Source organism: Meriones unguiculatus, chromosome 11, assembly GCF_030254825.1.
Source record: "Meriones unguiculatus strain TT.TT164.6M chromosome 11, Bangor_MerUng_6.1, whole genome shotgun sequence".
NCBI classification, from domain to species: Eukaryota; Metazoa; Chordata; class Mammalia; order Rodentia; family Muridae; genus Meriones; species Meriones unguiculatus.
The window spans coordinates 92832488-92850493 of NC_083359.1; the positions used below are offsets into that span (position 1 = coordinate 92832488).

The following is an 18006-nucleotide window of genomic DNA, read 5'->3' on the forward strand; positions in this document are numbered from 1 at the left end:
TGCATAGGAAGGGCTGGAACAGTGGAGGCCAGGAGGGTAGCAATGTTAAGAATGAGAATCAAGATGGGAGGGAGGTGGTGCATCAAAGTGGAGGGGGGTAGGAAAGAGACCTCATCTAAAGGGATAGTTCAAAAGTAAACAGAGGGCAGGTGAGCTGGCTCAGTGTGGCTAACGGAGCTTCCTGACAAGCCTGATGATTTGAATTTGATACCTGCGAAACTACGTGGTGGAAAAAGAGACCCGAATCCTTGCAAGTTGTCTTGTGACCTCCACCTGTGTGCTACAGCACCCATATAAATAAACGTTGAAAGAGAGAATATATATTTAAAGGTAGTGGTAGAGATGATCTAGATAATGTGATGTCAGACAGGAACAAGACTGCATTCCTAGCACTCCACAATTCATGATCTTCTATAATTCTCCCATCGCCTCCATGTCATTAGGCCATTTTTGCAGATGAAGGATGTGGAAGCCCAGAAACTCAGGTGATGTGCCTAAAATCTTAAAAGTTTAGAAGCTCTACAAAATCAGAGTTCCCAGCACACTGCAATTGAGACAAAAAACAGAGTGTGCCAGGAACGGACCTCCTGTCTTCAGTTTCAACTGCTGATGACAGACTGCTTCGGTTGAGAAAACGCCCTTGGATTTAACAAATGGAACGTCACCTCTGACCTTCGAGAAAATTTCCTGGTTGCCTTTGCTCACACCTGAAGGCTGTGTGGATCGAACAAAATGGTGTGGAATTTATATAGGTGCTTTCTTGAAGGCAGACTTCTGCTCTTTAGAGGTGGTTGCTACTATTACTTAATTTGCGAGTGTTATTGAACCATATGATATCAACGATGGGTGATCTGTTTATTTTTAATTTGCGATTATATGTAGTTCAACCTAACTGAAAAAGGAGTGGGTTGGTGTGTTGGTAGAGGTTGTGAAAGTCTGTGAGGGCAGCTTGCCAGACTAGAGAGCCCTGCCCCCTGGTGGCCAGGACTTACATATGCAACATGGGAGAATGGCTGGTCACCGCTAAGCTTGAAGTTTGTAATTTTTTTTTCCTTCTTCTATTTATTCATTTTACATCTTGGTCATATCACCATCCCTCTTCTTCTCTCCATCCCACTCTCTGTCCCTGTTTCTCCATCCCCCTCCCCTACTCTTCAGAGAAGGGGAACTCACACCCTTACCCACCCACCCCAGCACATCAAGTTTCGTCAGAACTGAGCACATCCTGTTCCCCTGTGGCCTGTCAAGGTAGCTCTGCCAGGGGAAAGTGATCGAAAACAGGCAGAAGAGTCCATGTCTGAATCAGCCCCCCATTCACCTTATTAGGGAACCTATATAAAGACTGAGCTGCCCATCAGCTACATCTGTGTAGGCGGCCTAAATTCAGTCCACACCTGGTGCTTGGTTGGGGCTTCAGTCTCCACAGGCCCCCCTGGGCCCTGGTTAGTTGGCTCTGTTGGTGTTTTTGCGGAGCTCCTGTCCCTTCTGGATCCTTCTATCCTTTCCCCCATTCTTCCACAAGTCTTCCTGTGCTCCACCCAATGATTGGTTGTGGGTCTGCATCTGTTTCCATCAGCTGCTGGGTGAGCAATCAGAGGACAGCTGTTCTAGGCTTCCATCTGTAAGCATAGCAGAGTACCATTAATCATGTCAGGGGTTGGCTCTGTCCCATGGGATGAGTCTCAGGTTGGGTCAGGCATTGACTGTACATTCCCTCAGTCTCTGCTCTATTTTTGTCCCTAAACATCTTGCAGGCAGGGTAAATTGAAGTTTTTTTGTGAGTCGGTGGGTGTTTCCCTTTGTAGTTTTGTAGTTCTCTCTTTCTCTGTACCCCTCAGTAGGCCTTCCGGACCCTCCTCTGCTCAGAGGGTAGAGGTGGATTTTCCTGAGGTGGGGTTTGTCTGAGACCTAAATGAGTTTGATTACTTCAACCAGTAGCATCAGACAGAAGTTGGATTAGAATCCCTTTAAGGAGTCCAAGCTTAGGCTGTGACTGATTTGAGAGTTGAGGCAGAGGAGACCCACAAAGGAGAGATCCTGAACAGATATGTTGTCTATCCTCCAGTTCCTTCTCAACTCAAACTTGACTTCAGCTTCCTCCCAGTGTCCTTGGGAAGTGTTTCAGCGTCTCATCGTGTACTGAAAATAGGCTGGGGCTGTGGCGTGGTTGGTAGAGTGCTTGCCTGGCATGCATGAAGCCCTGGCTTCAGCTCCCAAACACTGTATTAACTGGGTGTGACACAAAAGATACAGGCAAGAGTCATCCTTAGGCACATTCTGAGTTCAGGGACAGCTTGGACTACATAAGATCCTGCCTCTGAAAGGATGGGGTAGGGCGGACGGAATTTTCCTTTCCCAGTGTTTCCTGCTAAATCAGACAATTACTTGCATTTTCTGGTTCTTCCGTTAAGGTGAAGGAGGGTGCGTTAACATTTCTAAGCAAATGTTCCGAGGTGAAGGCTCACATGGGGTCAGGTTTGGAGGCTCTCCGGACCATTGGCGCTGAGGCTAATGAGGAGGCAGTGGTACAGCTCCGTCCTCAGTTGAACTCTACATAGTGCCAAGTCCTCACAAAGGACCAGTTTAACTGAAGAGCTCAGGATGTGCAGTTCTGTAGACCTAGACAACAGCTAAGAGCAGATACCATGGCTGGACCACAACTCAGGGAGGGAGTATGCTAGAAGTGATGTGAGAGGCAGGTACACAAGGAGGCAATGTGCCAAGGAGTCATCCTCCCTCTCCAGCTGGAGACAATGGGTTCTCTGAGATGCCAGCCTCTGGAGTTCTCTGCAGGAACATGGTTCCCTTCCTGAAGAGGGTCAGAAGGCATTATCTGGGGAACAAGCAGGAGGAAGGGCCAATGGTCCTGATCAGCCCACACTGACAGGCAGTGGTGCTGTCTAAACACAGAAAAACATCTGACATGGTCCCATCTCTTTGTCCCTCCCACTCCTAACTGGGGGTGGGGCGGGGGTGTCAGAAGGGCCAGCAAGAGGTCACAGGCTCCCAGGAAATGCTTTGAAGGCTTTTTATCCTTCCTTCTGATCAAACTATGAGAACTTTCCAAACGTTGACACAAGGGAAGAAAAGCCTATTCTTCCCTGGGCCAGGGCCTTGGTGTCAGGCTGGGGCTAGAGGATGGGAGGGTCAGGGGGAAGGAGACTCAGGGTGGGGGACAGAGGCAGCAGTGACTCAGCTGGCAAGGCAGGCCCCTGGACATGCACACTGCCCGCTTTCCAGTCACCTCAAGATTTGTGTGTGTCCAGCTCCAGTTCTATTTCTCCGTTTTCACCGGGGAAAGGACAGGAGAGAGAGATTGATGAATAACGACATTAAGCTTTACAAGAGCCCACATCCAAGTCCATTCTTCTAACCTCGAGGGCTTACATAACCCTCAGAGCTTTTCTCATTGCCCTTCCTCTTCTCCCTGTCTCTTTTCTCTTCTCTTGCTCTCTTTTACTCAGAACACTTGGAAGTCCAGAAATAGTTCTTTCAGATCCAGCCACTCTGCTCCAGGAGGCCTCTAAGATCACTATTTAAGTGGGATTTGATATTTTTAAAAGAGCTGATACGGGTGGTGAGAGGACCCTGGGTAACAGTTTCCTTTCTCCAGTGGGAGGAACGGGACCAGACCAAGTTAGCCGGACGGTGAAGTTTTTGTTTTGTTTGTTTTTTGAGCTACGTTCCTTCTGGAAAGCCCAGGATGGCCTCAAATTCACCATCCTCTTGCCTGGGCCTCTGGAATTCTGGGATTATAAGCATGTGCCACTGCCCACTAGATGGGGAGTTTTAAAGCAGAAAGTGTCCTCTTTCATCTTCTAGCACAACACCTCCAAACTGAGCTAGCAGCGTGAGTTCTGAATGGCAAAAAAGAGGAGGGTGTTCACAGGTGCCATGCACTGGGCATGTTTGAGAGCTGCTTTGGTTTCAAGTAATGTAAATGTTTCCTTTTATCCCACCGTGCTTTGCTTATATTACATTAAGATATTGTAAGACCTTCATAATCTATATCCATAGGGCATGCGCTGAAGTGAATCCTGAGGCTATTGGTGTCTCTGGGTGCAGACAGGTGTGTGCTAGAGTTGGGACAGTGAAGATCTGATACAACCTCCTTCTTCCACAATGAATGATATGGAGGCCTAGAGGGCAAAGAGCTTGTTGAGAGTTGCCCAGGGCAGAACTGAGAATGGCCCTCAATTTCCTGTTTCCCAGGCCAGTGCATTTTCCCAGCAGGCAGAGCTGCACTTTGTTCCCAGGTTAGACCTTACCCGTCCTTTGCTGACTGTCCCACCTCATCTCTAGAATGTGATGCATGACCACACAAGTCTGGGCCATTTCTTGGAAATGCATGTTATTTGAAGGTGACCTGCTCACAGATTGTCTCGCTGGGCTTGTACAGTGACATATCTTGTTGCTGCGACCAAAGAGCTGGCAAGAAGCAACCTAGGGGAAGAGGTTTATTTTGGCTCTTGCTTAAGAGAGAATACGTACAACCCGTCATAGCAGGAAGGCATAGTGCTTGGAGTGCTTGGTCACATCACATCTATAGTCAGGAAACAGAGAGAAAGCCCCAGAGGAGTACCACTGTTCACCTCCCTCTTTCCTAATCTGTCAGAACTTAAAAAAAAAAAAAAAAGTAGTTTCTTATTCTCTGTCTGTGACATCCCCAGTGGTATATGCCCGTTCGCACTGTGCTCCTTTCATTGGATGTGCTCTCTTTTGGTTCTTCCTACAAAGCCCTAACAAAATTTGGTCATCCTTTAGACTCAATGTCACCCTTTTCTTGTATTCTTCTCTGAAAGAGAGACTTGGGTGTAGCAGGAAAAGTTCAAGTCCTGGTTGCTCTCTACATTTCCTAGTCCAAATGGAAATAATGTCAGTTTTATATGGTGATTTGGAAAATGTGTTAACTAAGAATTAAAAACATATCACAGCGGGGCTGGAGAGATGGCTCAGAGGTTAAGAGCCAGAGGTCCTGAGTTCAGTTCCCAGCAACCACATGGTGGCTTACAACCATCCATAGTGAGATCTGGTGTGCTTTTCTGGCATGCAGGTGCATATACAGGCAGAACACTACATATATAACAAATAAATGTTTAAAAAATATATATCACAGTCCCACATCTACCACACAATAGAGACTCAATATTAGTTACCACCCAACCCCCATCCTTTGAACTGGATGTCACCTTTCTCTGCCTTCACACACACTGATCCGTACATCACTGGTTCCTGCCTGTTTATGGTTGATTCTCTCGTTAGGCTCTAAGGTCTTCAAGGAAATTAATTTATATCTTAGTCGTCTCTTTAACTCCAGTGTCTTGTTTAGAATTTGGTACCCGGGAGATACTAAAAAGAAATTCATTATACAAGATCATGAAAACAAAGCTCACCCTGCAAGTGGTGAGAAACACCATTACAGATAGACACACTTTGTTTTTTTCTCATATTTATTAATAATTCTAATTAGTTATCTGGGGTTTTCATGCATATAAGGGGGAAAAAAAAACCACAGGAAATATCAAGAGAAGACACAAATAAGAAAAAAAGAAGGCCCTAGGCTAGAGTTGAGTTCCATTCATTCCACATAAAACAAGAGGTTCCACATTTCCTCGGCCCTACAGTGACAGCAGCATCTTCTCATTCTCTTAGATCGACCTTTATACCCAGGAATGGCTGTGCCATTTTCTGTTCATTAATTCCCCTCACAAAATGCTTTCTGAGCTTCTCGTAATTGTTAGCTGTGTCAGTCAGCTTTGTGTTGCGTAAAAAAAAAAAAAAAAAAAAAAAAAAAAAAAAAATCTGAGAGAAATCCTTACAGGAGGAAATGTTTGAATTGTGGTTTGAGATATTTCGGTCTATGTGGTAACCTCTGTTGTTCCTAGGCCAGGGGCCGTGGCAGAAGCATCATGCTACAATGGCATGGAGGAAGAAAACCGCTCACTTCAGGGAAACAAGGAAGTGCAGAGGAAGGTTGGGGGGACAAGATACATCCTTCAGGTCATGCCCCCCCAATGACTTACTTCCAAGTAGGCCCCACCTCTAAACTGCCAGTTAATCAATGCACTGATGAATTAGAGCTCTCGTGATCCAATTACTCATGTCAAGTCTCAACCTCTGAACACTGCTATATTGGGGACAAGGGCCTTCAACACATGTGTTTTCTTGGGAGAATATTTGCTATCTAAATCGTAAGATCCTAAAACTAAGATACAATAGACCTAGGTGCTTCCCTCAATAAACTTGTTTTTACTCACTAAGTGGGAACTCAGGAATAGGCTGTGGTTTCTGAGAAGGCTTTATGGAACAGGGGTCATTTGAACTCAGGTAGCCTGGAAGGCAAGAAAGCCTGTATGGGCACAGCAGGGCTTCAACAGCAAGGCAACAAGTGCTTGAATGTGCCCCAGGAGAGAAGCAGTGGGGAATAAGGCTGGAAGGTGGGTTAGAAGCAGATCACATAACACCTCTGGTGCGAGACTGAGTCTTCTGTCTCTTTGGTGAACAATGAAATACTTTCTTCGAACTGGGGAAGGCTCCAGGATGGACATAGTGTAATGAAAAGTGGGTGGATTTGGGGTTAGAGGACTCCATGCTTGTCGGTCACACCATCTTGATGAGCCTCAGTTTCCTCACACATAAACTAAGGACTACAGTTTTTTTTTTTCTCAGTGCTTGGGATCAAACTCAGAGCCTTGGGCATGCTGAGTATGCCCTTTCAGTTATGCTATACCCTCAGAACTCTGGGTTTACTGTCTCCTAGGAATGCCATGAGAATGAAATGTGCACGGGCTTGGGAAAACACTGGATCAGCACTCATCGATTCACAGTCAGAAGTGTGGGTCGGCGGGGTAACACAGTAGAAATATAGGACGAGTTTGATTACAGGAAAAAAAATGGAGAAATGAGATGAATAGTAGGCGATGCGGTGATTCATTAAAGCCCCAAAAGATGGTAATGAAATGAAGGGAGGCAACATAAGGAATGCATCCAAAACACAGAACTGAGGAGGAAAGGCAGTTTGGCATGGCTCTCTGACCATGAGGGTGAGGAGCTGGGAGAATGATAGCACCTTTAATGATTTAGGGAGTCAAAGAGATGAAGAGTGAGAAGTTGTCCGCATTAGGAAATGGGTGGGTTTAGTACTCACATCTGAAGCTCCTTTCACTTGAGTTGCTTCTGCTACACAGAAAGCTCTTTCTCTGCAGCTGAAAGGACTTGCCTCCCACATTATAGGTTTCAGGAAATGGTATGATTTATCCCCCATCCCATCCAACTGCTATCTGTGGTATAGAAGCATCCTTTCTGACCACCTAATATAGCACAATAAATTTTAGTGCTAATTAATCAACTCAATTAAAATTTTGAGACAGTATTTCATATAGCCCAGGCTGGTTTTAGATTTTCTGTATAGCCAAGGATAACCTGTACCTCTGATTCTCCTGTCTTGACCTCCCTGAGCACTGGGATTACAGCTGTGCCACCATTCCTGGTTTATACAGTGAGGCTCAAAGCCAGGGCTTCGTGCATACTGTTCAAGCCCTCTGCTAATTTAACTTCCTTCCCAGCCTCCATCCGCAGCAACTTAAAAGAGCCACTCTTTTACCATGTTCCTGCAAAAAAAATCAGCTGACCCATACAAGGGCTGGCACTGAAGTCTCTGAGCTGTCTTTCCTCCACCTTCTGAAAACATCTGCAAGCATCTGCAACATGAGTCATACCTGAACAAACTCAGATCCTCTTCTTCCCTATCATGGTCTCCAGGAAGGTGCATCAAGGTGCCAGCCTTGCTCAGACCTGTTCAGATGTTGTCTTTAGTCATCTCTTCTTTGGTCTTAAAAACTGTACTTTCTTCTGGTAAAACAGATGCAAGCATATTCCAAGGCCTTCAATTAAGAGTAAACAGATGGCAAACAATGGCAAAAAAAAAAAATATTCAAAGCACTACGGTGTTAAAGTGGAATGCAGGCCAGTGCATGCTTAGAAAACTCACGTCAGAGAGAGTCTGGGCTGTGGTAGGGTAGGTGTATAGAGAAAAACTATCTCTTTGAAGGTGAGGAAGGCTTCCAAAGGTATCACTATCACTTGGTCCAGGCTTTGTAAGATAGGCAGGAGGTCATCAGACAGCCAGAGAGTTGAGCAGTACAAAAGCAGATCCAAAGGTAGAAAGAATCAGACATTGAGGTCTTTGCAGAGCTGAAGTCTAAGGATGCATGGAATACTGTCAAGGGTAAGGCCAAGAAATAAGCCCAAACCAGGGGTTATGACATGTTGCTTTTAGTCCCAGCACTTGGGAGGTAGAGGCAGGTGGATCTCTTTAGGATCAGCCTGGTCTACAAAGAGAGTTCCAGGACAGCCAGAGCTACACAGAGAAACGTGTTCTTGGAAAATGAAACAAAAGAAGAAGAATAACAAAGAAGGAGGAGGGTAGAGAAGAAGGAGGAAGAAGAATAAGATAAGAAAAAGGGGGCTGGAGAGATGGCTCAGTGGTTGAGACCACTGATTGCTCTTCCAGAGGACCTGGGTTCAGTTTCTAGCATCCACATGGCAACTCAAACCTATCTATAACTCCAATTCCAAGGGACCCAACACTTTCACAAAGATATACATTCAGACAAAACACCAATGCACATGAAATAAAAGAAACACAGTATTTAAAATAATAATAATGAGAAGGAGAATAAAAAGGTGGCAGAGACTAACTAAATCATGGAGGACCTTGAGTGCTATGCCAAAAGCTTGTGGTTTATCTTGAAACAATGGGGGGACCTTGGCCAATTTTAGTCACAAGAACTGTGTCTTGTCTCGTGAACAATCAAGTACTTGAGAAAGGCTTTGATAAATCCATTCCTTCTGAAGCACAATCGACTGGCATAAAATGAAAGTCCTTGTAGGTAAGGAAACCCAGCTTTAGGGGGAGCTGGCAACGTGAAACAGAGATAGGCATGGTATTTGCCAGAGGAATGAACATCACTGTCCTCAGGACTAACCTTTGCTTTAGGGAAAGAATTAGCTCATTTCTTAGAGAATAAAAGGGGTTGGTAGATCCCCTGGTTTGTTCTCACTATTCAGGCTGCTCGTTAGAATGCCAACCCCAGTGCACGGCTGGCACTGGTTTGGAGAAATTGCACCCTCTTGAGGAACAAGGATGTGTGGTAGGGCAGCGAGAAACCACTTCCAAAACTTTGGCTGGTTTCCTTTCCCCTGAGGCCCGGCCAGCTTGGGGGTGGAGTGTGCTGATTGTTTATCTGTTTCTGAGTCTGGCCACCCCTGAGAACAAAGTGGCCTGGCTGTAGGAGGTGGCAAACAGCTGGGAACTTCGGATCACAGCTGGAGGTGGCAGATATAAGGGCTGGCAACCGTAGACACAACAGTTGGAGGCGGCAAACACAACAGCCGGAGGCAACGAAAAAGCTAGCTGGTAGCCAAAATCTCTAGAGCCCTTGACTCTGGGCTCTCAAAGCGCAGTCTTCTCTGTTTCTGAAGCTCCTCAGCACAGAGTACCAGTTTTGGACCAGGAACAAGAAGACCTGGGTTTGGCTTTTCATTTACCACTAATTTGCTTGAAGTGATTTTTTTTTTTTTTTTTTTTGAGCCTTAGTTTCTAATGATGCCTTTCGCATCTACCTCATGATGTGGAGGTCAAATTACCTATTTTATAAAGTAATAATCATCGGTTATTGTTTTGAGAATAAGATAGGTTGTTGAGAGCCTCCATTCTCCCTGATATGCAGAACCTCCTCTTAACACAAACCTTGGTCTTGGATGAGAGATGCCGGAATGTCATCAGGGACAGAGGTGGGGGGGGCAGGCATCCTGATGCTCCCCACAGGTTTGGCTGGAAGCCTAACCTTTCTATATCCACGCAGCGCTTTCATCTCCTCTGAGAGGAGACGAATCTTCTGAAAGGACTGTACAGCTTCTCCATGAACACCCAGGAACAGCATGTTCTCCGCCTTTCTAGGGGCTCTTTGTATCTGGGCAATCCTGATTACACAGCGCTCTGTTTTAATGTAACCCTGGAGTCTTTCTCCCTATAGTTTGAACTCACTCGTCCTGTTTGTTCTTGAAGCTCAGAAGACTAATCTGAACCATTTTTATTCATATGCCAGCCCCTCAAGCCCAGTATTTTGTACACATTTGTTCTTTCTTTCAGAACATCTCTTCTCTTGACAAAATCCATCCATTTCGTTTCACCATTTCCCACGTGATCTGGTACGGATTTTTTTTTTTTTTTTTATATTTTGATTGCTGCTTGAGATGGAATACTGAAGATGTGGAATGAACTGAGCAGAGTGGAATCATTTACCTCCTTATCCTAGAGACTTCATTAAACCAAACTAGCTTAAGATTGTACTGCTTTTTGGCAGCCAAAATATACAAATAGTTCATACTGTATTTTTTCTAAAATGTTTAAATATCTTTTCCTCCATGATAATGTGACTAAATTACATCTTCATAATCTTAAACCTTCCCAGATACTTCTTGGACCCAAGCACATAATCCAACATTTATCTTTTTTTTTTTTTAGATTTGGCTCACTCATCCATTCTTTTTAGATCCCAAGTCTGCCCAGTCCTTGCAAAATGTTCCAGGTTTGTGTCATCCACATAATTGATGGCCACAGTGTTCTCTAGTTTTGAATGAAATTAGTGTTAAGATCATTGGATAGGGCAAGATCAAGGAAAAATCTCTCTCTACATCAATAGAAAATGAATTTTAGCTACCAAGATCTACTCCCCAGCACCACTGAATTTTTATGACCCCGTAATTACTTTACCTTTTTAGTCATTTTTCTCTATCTTATCCCCAAAGATATAATGATAGATTCTTGTCAAAAAACTTGCTAAAGTTTTTTTGATAATAGTTACACATTATCTGTATTTTGATTTGTCAATTTAGTTACCTCATCATAGAAGAAAATTAATTTATTTTGATATAACTCATTCTTAGCAAACCCATAATGAGTTTTACCAACAACTTTTTTTCTTGTTCTGTCTAGTTATACATAATCTTCGTATTTTGATTGAGAATCTTTCCTAGGATAAGTACCCATTTGTCTATAGCTTATGAAGTATTTTTCATTTTTATTTTTGAAAATTAAAATTATATTATCTCATCTCTAACTGTGCAGTTCCTTTGTTTTCTAACAGTCCTCAAAAATTTCATGTATTAGGTTTCACATCAGTAAGAATTTGAGGATCAAACGCACACACACACACACACACGTGATATTGAACACACTTTTGAGTATTGAACAGGGCTTTATTTACATTCCAAAACTGGAATTTTTCAGAGCTACAGAGCTTTCTCTTTTGCTTCAAAGGAACCAAGGCCGTAGGGCAGTGGAGAGAGCACTGGGGCCCGGCTGAGTAGCAGTCTCCCACAGATAAACGTTTCAAATGCTCACCAGGCTGGTAAATTCATAGGCAGGTTGGCTGCCTATGAATGTTCTCAAGGACCCACATCCATTGGTGATCATTTTAGAAAAAATTCAGTGTCTGTGTGGACAGGAGTTTATGGGCAGACTCATATAATGTAGAGTCTTCCAGAGGCAAAGCAATGGGGGAAATGAGGGAGTATGATAGAACAATGATGAAATGTAATAGTTCAGACATATGGAGTGGGGGATGCAACATGATGCTCTGATATCCAGAGAGCCCCCAATCCCAGAAATCATCTCAATCCTTCTCCAGAGTGTCAGATGTCAGGCTCATAGTCTAAGGTATTAAAATTTTCTCTACTGGAAAAGTACAAAGTTACTTTTGGGGCAGGGATGCCAGACACCTTGTATTACATGAATTGTCTCCTGTTTCAATGCCTTGTCCCACTTTCTACTATCAGAATGAACAGCAATCTTGAATTTGAACCTGTGCAGACATAGCTACTAAGATGGAGTCCACCCTCACTTCAGTCAAGACAGTTTTGCTGCCTACAATCTAGAGTTGCTGTCAACCTGTAGGGAAATGTCTTGGTGCTGGCAGGATGCTGCGACCTGTTGATTTCTTTCTGCTTCCTGCTTTTGCTCAAACCTTGCCTGTGCTCTCTCTAATATCAGCCTAGACCCTGACCCAGATGTCACATCTCCTAAGGAGTGTAAACAAATGATGATGATAATGGCAGCAAATGAAGAAGATTGGACACTTTGAGGGAAAAATGGATTCCTTCTGCTATTTTCTCACCAGTGAGCATTAACTTGGGGCTAGGAGAGAGCCTGGTGAAGTTAAAGGACTGCCCCAGGATTTCAGTGGAATATGCTTTTTTGCCTTGATAGTCGTCAGAAGGGAGAAATTTTATTTCAAATTAGTTATCTCCACAGGAGTGGTGTGTGTTCATGAGTGCGCATGTGTGTGTGCACATGCTTGCATGCACGTGTGTGTTCAGTGGGGATCGGTAGTTCTCATTCCTCTCATTCCTACTTTCAGGAACCTGTGCACTTCTCACTCTTTCTTCTCTGTTCCACCTCTTCCTCAAATCACAAACGTTATCACAGTGTATTGCAATTATTTGTCCAATTCACATGTGTCTTCCTCACTAAGCTTGGAGTTCTTAGCATGAATGATGTCATTTCCATCTTTTACTTATCAGCACCTCATGCTATGGCTGGCATTTAACAAGTGCTCTACAAATATTTGCCAGGGTAAATGGCATCAAAAGGAAAGTTAGGGGCTGGCAAGATGACTCTCACTCAGCAGGTAAGGCATTTGCCACCAAACCAATTGAACCACCGGAGTTTAATTCCCAGAGCCCCCATGGTGGGATAAAACAAAATCTTGCAAATTGCCCTTTGCTGTGACACTTAAGTACAATCCCCACACATAAATATAAGAATTGTTTTTTAAAAACATATGTTAGTTAGCTTCTCTTCTTATTGGGGAGTATCTAGGAGTTGGCTGGACTTTGGCAATAACCTCCTTTGTGCTGTCTTGCTCCCTGCAGATGACATCAGTTGCTAAGGTCTATTACAGTCAGACGACTCAGACAGAAAGCCGGCCCCTCGTGGCCCCAGGCATCCGTCGGAGGAGGGTCCTGACGAAAGACGGCCGCAGCAATGTGAGAATGGAGCACATTGCTGACAAGCGGTTCCTCTACCTCAAGGACCTATGGACGACCTTCATCGACATGCAATGGCGCTACAAGCTTCTGCTCTTTTCTGCAACCTTTGCAGGCACCTGGTTCCTCTTTGGTGTGGTGTGGTATCTGGTAGCTGTGGCCCATGGGGACCTGTTGGAGCTGGGACCTCCTGCCAACCACACTCCTTGTGTAGTGCAGGTGCACACACTCACGGGAGCCTTCCTCTTCTCCCTCGAATCCCAGACCACCATTGGCTATGGCTTTCGCTATATCAGTGAGGAGTGCCCTCTGGCCATCGTGCTTCTTATTGCGCAGCTTGTGCTCACCACCATTCTGGAAATCTTCATCACCGGTACCTTCCTGGCAAAGATTGCACGGCCCAAGAAGAGGGCTGAGACTATCCGCTTCAGCCAGCATGCAGTTGTAGCCTCCCACAATGGGAAGCCTTGCCTTATGATCCGGGTTGCCAATATGCGTAAAAGTCTCCTCATTGGATGCCAGGTGACAGGCAAACTGCTTCAGACCCACCAGACGAAGGAGGGCGAGAATATTCGGCTCAACCAGGTCAATGTGGCTTTCCAAGTGGACACAGCCTCTGACAGCCCCTTTCTCATTCTACCCCTCACCTTCTACCACGTGGTAGATGAGACAAGCCCCTTGAAAGATCTCCCCCTCCGCAGTGGGGAGGGTGACTTTGAGCTGGTGCTGATCCTAAGTGGGACAGTCGAGTCCACCAGCGCCACCTGTCAGGTGCGCACTTCCTACCTGCCGGAGGAGATCCTCTGGGGCTACGAATTCACACCTGCCATTTCACTGTCAGCCAGTGGCAAATACGTAGCTGACTTCAGCCTTTTTGACCAGGTTGTGAAAGTGGCTCCCCCTGGTGGTCTCCGTGACAGCACTGTGCGCTATGGAGACCCAGAAAAGCTCAAGTTGGAGGAGTCATTAAGAGAGCAAGCGGAAAAGGAAGGCAGTGCCCTTAGTGTGCGCATCAGCAACGTCTGAGATCCTATTCTCTCCTCCCGAGCCCTCTGGCCTTTTCCTTTCTTAGTGCCCTGGGAAAAGGATACTATCTGGGTCCGCTGGAGAGCCCCGGAAGCACCCATTCTCCACTTTCCCTTAATGCTGTGGCCTGTGAGTAGCCCAGGCCAACTGCAGTCCTGTGTTTTCCCTCTCACTGTCCCCTTGCACCTTCCTCTACTGCTACACCAATGTACACGACTCTTAAGCCAGGACGGGGCAAGATGAGGGAAGATTAAGCTGAAGTGGCTTGAAAGGCCTCAGCCATGCTTGGAAATTCACATTAGGACCATGTGACTGGATGGGTAGACTCCCCCCAGCCACCCACTACTAGAAAGTCTGATGACCTGTGACTGGAGCTCCTTCCATTGGTGTCCATCTAGTAAGTTCCGTAAAGCAGAACTCTCTCAGAGAGCCACTCTGTGGTCTATGCCCTCAGAAACACCGGATCTGAAATCAGTTTTCTCTGGGCTCTCTACCAAATCCTGAAGAAGCCAGGGTTTGTCATGGTGTTTTAATTTCAGCTGCTGACTCCTGAGGTAACCTAGACTCTTGGTCACCACCTTATTTTCTGTTCTCAAGTGGATCTTCTCAGGATGCCCAGTTCTCTCTCAGCCTCTGTTTCCACATAGCTGGGGCTGACCTGAGACACACGAACAGCCACTATCCTTCCTGCATCCATTCTGGATTCTGAGAAATTCAATTTTGGAACTATTGTCTACTACTCTGAACTTGTCCTTCTGGCGGTCCTGTCCTGGAAAGATTTGTTTTCCTGTTTCCTGTAAGTGGGAAGACCTTAGCCAATGTGCTCCCCCCATCCCAATTATTGGAAGCAGGGCCTCACTATGTAGCTCTGGGTGTCCTGGAACTTACTATGTAGACTAGGCTAGCCTGGAACCCACAGAGACCCACCTGCCTCTGCCTCTGCCTCCCATGTGCAGGGATTAGAGACATGAGCCCCCAGTGCTCTCTTAAATAAGTTCAGTACCCAGCCCCCATGAAAATATCTAAAAGAACTCCAGATTACAGTGTACCTGGTTCCTCTGCTTCCTTTCCTACCAGTCCCAGAACCCTCTTCCCTTAATCCAACCTTGTGAAGAAAGAAAAACACAAGTCATTTCCTTTCTTAACATTGATCTATTAAACTAGTCACAGGACACAGATTCCCCAGGAAAGTTGCACCAACTTCTCAGATTTCCCGATTGCTGTACAGAGCCTCTGGAAATCTGCGATGTTTTGTTAAGGTCTGGGCTGAAGCAGAACTCTGGCTGCCAGCCACTATTTTGTTACATCTCCTGGTGCCCTTCTGAAAAGAGCCAGCTATTTTGTGAGGCAATGCTGGGAGGAAAGGAACTTACATTCTAATCTCAGCCATCCCGACACTTGGCATAAAATGATGAAAGTCAGTGTCATCTCTACTCTCTTCTGCCTATGGGTCAGTTTCAGCAAATTAAAAGACAACTTAAGGTCAGCCCCAGTCCATTCCTAGCTGTTTGATGAGGGCTGTGGCAGGGCTCAGGGAAGGACATTATACGCACTGAGTTCTGTTCTAAAGAGCAAATTACACGTGAGTTCTGTCCACTTAGGTACACAGGAAATCCTACAAGATAGTTTAGCAGGAATTCCGGCAGGAATGATTGATGTAAGGTGGACTTGACAAATGATGACCAGCTGCACATTCATACAGGATGTGCACATATCTCTGCACAAATCCTTGCAGAGAAACCCAGAAGATCTTGAGGCTGAACCTATCTCAGCTGTGCCCAGTCCTCTTCTATTGGTCTTCTTCCCTTGAATTCAATTAACTAGCTTGAAAATGAAGATCCTTCAGTCTCTCCTTACTCACCATTATCCTCAAACTCACATCAAAACAAGAACCAGAAGAACCTGAATGTCTGAAACAAAGAACAAAAGGCAAGAGCTGGCTTCTGTGCTTTTAAACATATTCAACACTGCACTTACTTGATGGCATTCAGTGTGCAGGGACCAAGTGTACTGCTGTGTGTGCATCTTCTTATCCACTGGCAATTTATCCTGTGTGCCTTCTGCACATAGCTGTTTCCTTCCTGAAGGAATGACTCGCTTCCCAGTCCCTTGCCTAAGGCCCAATTCTCCTAAGATTCTTGGATAACAACATGAGAAGAGAACAATTTCTGCCTTAACCCCTTTTGAACTTCCTCTTCAATCCTAGGCTTTGCTCTAAGTTGCACTTTAAAATCATTCTGTCCTGTTCATTCAGAATGACACCTTTTCCAACAATGGGACAACTCCCATTCCCAGCCTTAAGTGGTTCTTTAGATCACAGCCCAACTCCCGACCCGGATTCCTTTTTCAGGATATAGAAGAAGCTTTATTAGCAGCCAGGACTGATGAGAAACAGGTTCCCTGTCTGTAGACTTGGAATGTCAAGAGGATAACAGGTGCAGATTTTAAGTGGGGTGCAAGAGATCAGGTGGGCAAAACAACCAATGGGGAAGGATAAGGATATCCAGAGTGGGAAAATGAGAAAGATGAGACTAAGGGACCTAGTGAAATGAAACCCAGAGTCTTACTTGTGACTGACACACAAAAGGTGGGTGGAAATTTGGGATAGCATATAAATGTTTATCTAAGGAAAAAAAAAACAGAGATAATATATAGACATATATGTATATAGGTGTACATATATCTAAATATACGGAATGTACAGAAAGGAAGTATTCAGACTTTAACAAAGGGAAAAATATCTTGCCTTGGTTTGGGGGAGTAGGATAACTGGATTTTCTGTGTTATAGTCATATGAGCAGTAAGAGTAGCTGATGGTTTTAAGTTTGATTATAGAAAAGGGAAGTCTAGACCTTGCCCTTTTCATAAATAAAGGAACATCCATCAGGGTTTGATGAACTGTGCTGATAGGACAAGAGAGGGGCTGAGGGGCTAGAAGGAAATGGGGTAAGGAAATGCCCCACCCATGCAGATCTAGGAAAATCTAACACTTATACTATGTGCTACCTATCTCTGGCAATAACCCGCCCCTTGAACAACTTCTAAAATGAACAAGCAATCAAGCAAACACAAACAAAAGCATCCTTCCATTTTACTCTCTTGAAATACACTCTGCATTTTCATTTTTTCCACCAAGGTGGGAACTGTCACTCTAAGCCGGTAACTGAAAACTGAGAAACTGAAATTTTAGTATTTGGGAAGCATTAAGTGGAAACCTTAATGCCAGAATGCAAATGCCAGGACTGATGAGCGGTTGCGCTCAAGATACTCTCAAGACAGAGACCCAAGCTTATATACAGAAATCTTAAAAGGGGGTGCTTCATATATCAAAGTCTCAGTCTTGGCATGAAGGCAGATTGAATGCATTGGCTTCCAGGCTCTTCTATGAAAATGCAGAATGTGGCTTTCATCTTCCCCAGAGGATGATGCAGTTCTGTGAGAGGCTTCTGAAATCCCCAAACTGCTTTCACTGATTCCTGCGGCTCCCTACTGCTCCTCCCACTTCCTGAAACCCACATCAGCTAGTATCCCAAGGGTTTCCCTGAGGTCAGCAGAGAAAGAAAAGCAGTCATAACGTGGCTATTAGCCAGGCACATTGCACCTTCTCCAAGGCTTGGTTCCACAAAACTTCACCCCTGCTGGCTAATGTAGTTTCTTTGCAAAATAACACAGTTACCGATGCTGTACAGTTAGCTGGGCTTCCAGGCCCAGTGTTGGCCAATGCTACTGAAGCAGAAGTATCTAGGGATGATTTTTCTACACATTGCATTAAAGACTAAACCAGGTCAAATGTATTTAGAAAAAAAAAGACGTGTGAGGTATTTTTGGTTTATTTTTGTCTGCTCAGAACAAACTACTAAATAAACTGGATGAATCTCTTGTTCTCACTGTATGTTCTTTTAGTAATCGAAGCCTATCTTGTTATCAAGG

General features: G+C 44.8%; 1 protein-coding gene across 2 annotated transcripts in view; it reads left to right on the top strand.

Moving 5' to 3' along the window:
- Kcnj10 (potassium inwardly rectifying channel subfamily J member 10) overlaps window positions 1-17959 on the top strand; it is a 34196-nt gene extending 16237 nt beyond the window's left edge. For both annotated transcript variants that reach the window (XM_021650598.2, XM_060364707.1), the window contains exon 2: window positions 12937-17959. In XM_021650598.2, coding sequence (XP_021506273.1) covers window positions 12937-14076 — 1140 coding nt within the window. In that variant the 3' untranslated portion in view covers window positions 14077-17959. The remainder of the gene's footprint in view (window positions 1-12936) is intronic.
- Window positions 17960-18006: the final 47 nt, after the last annotated feature.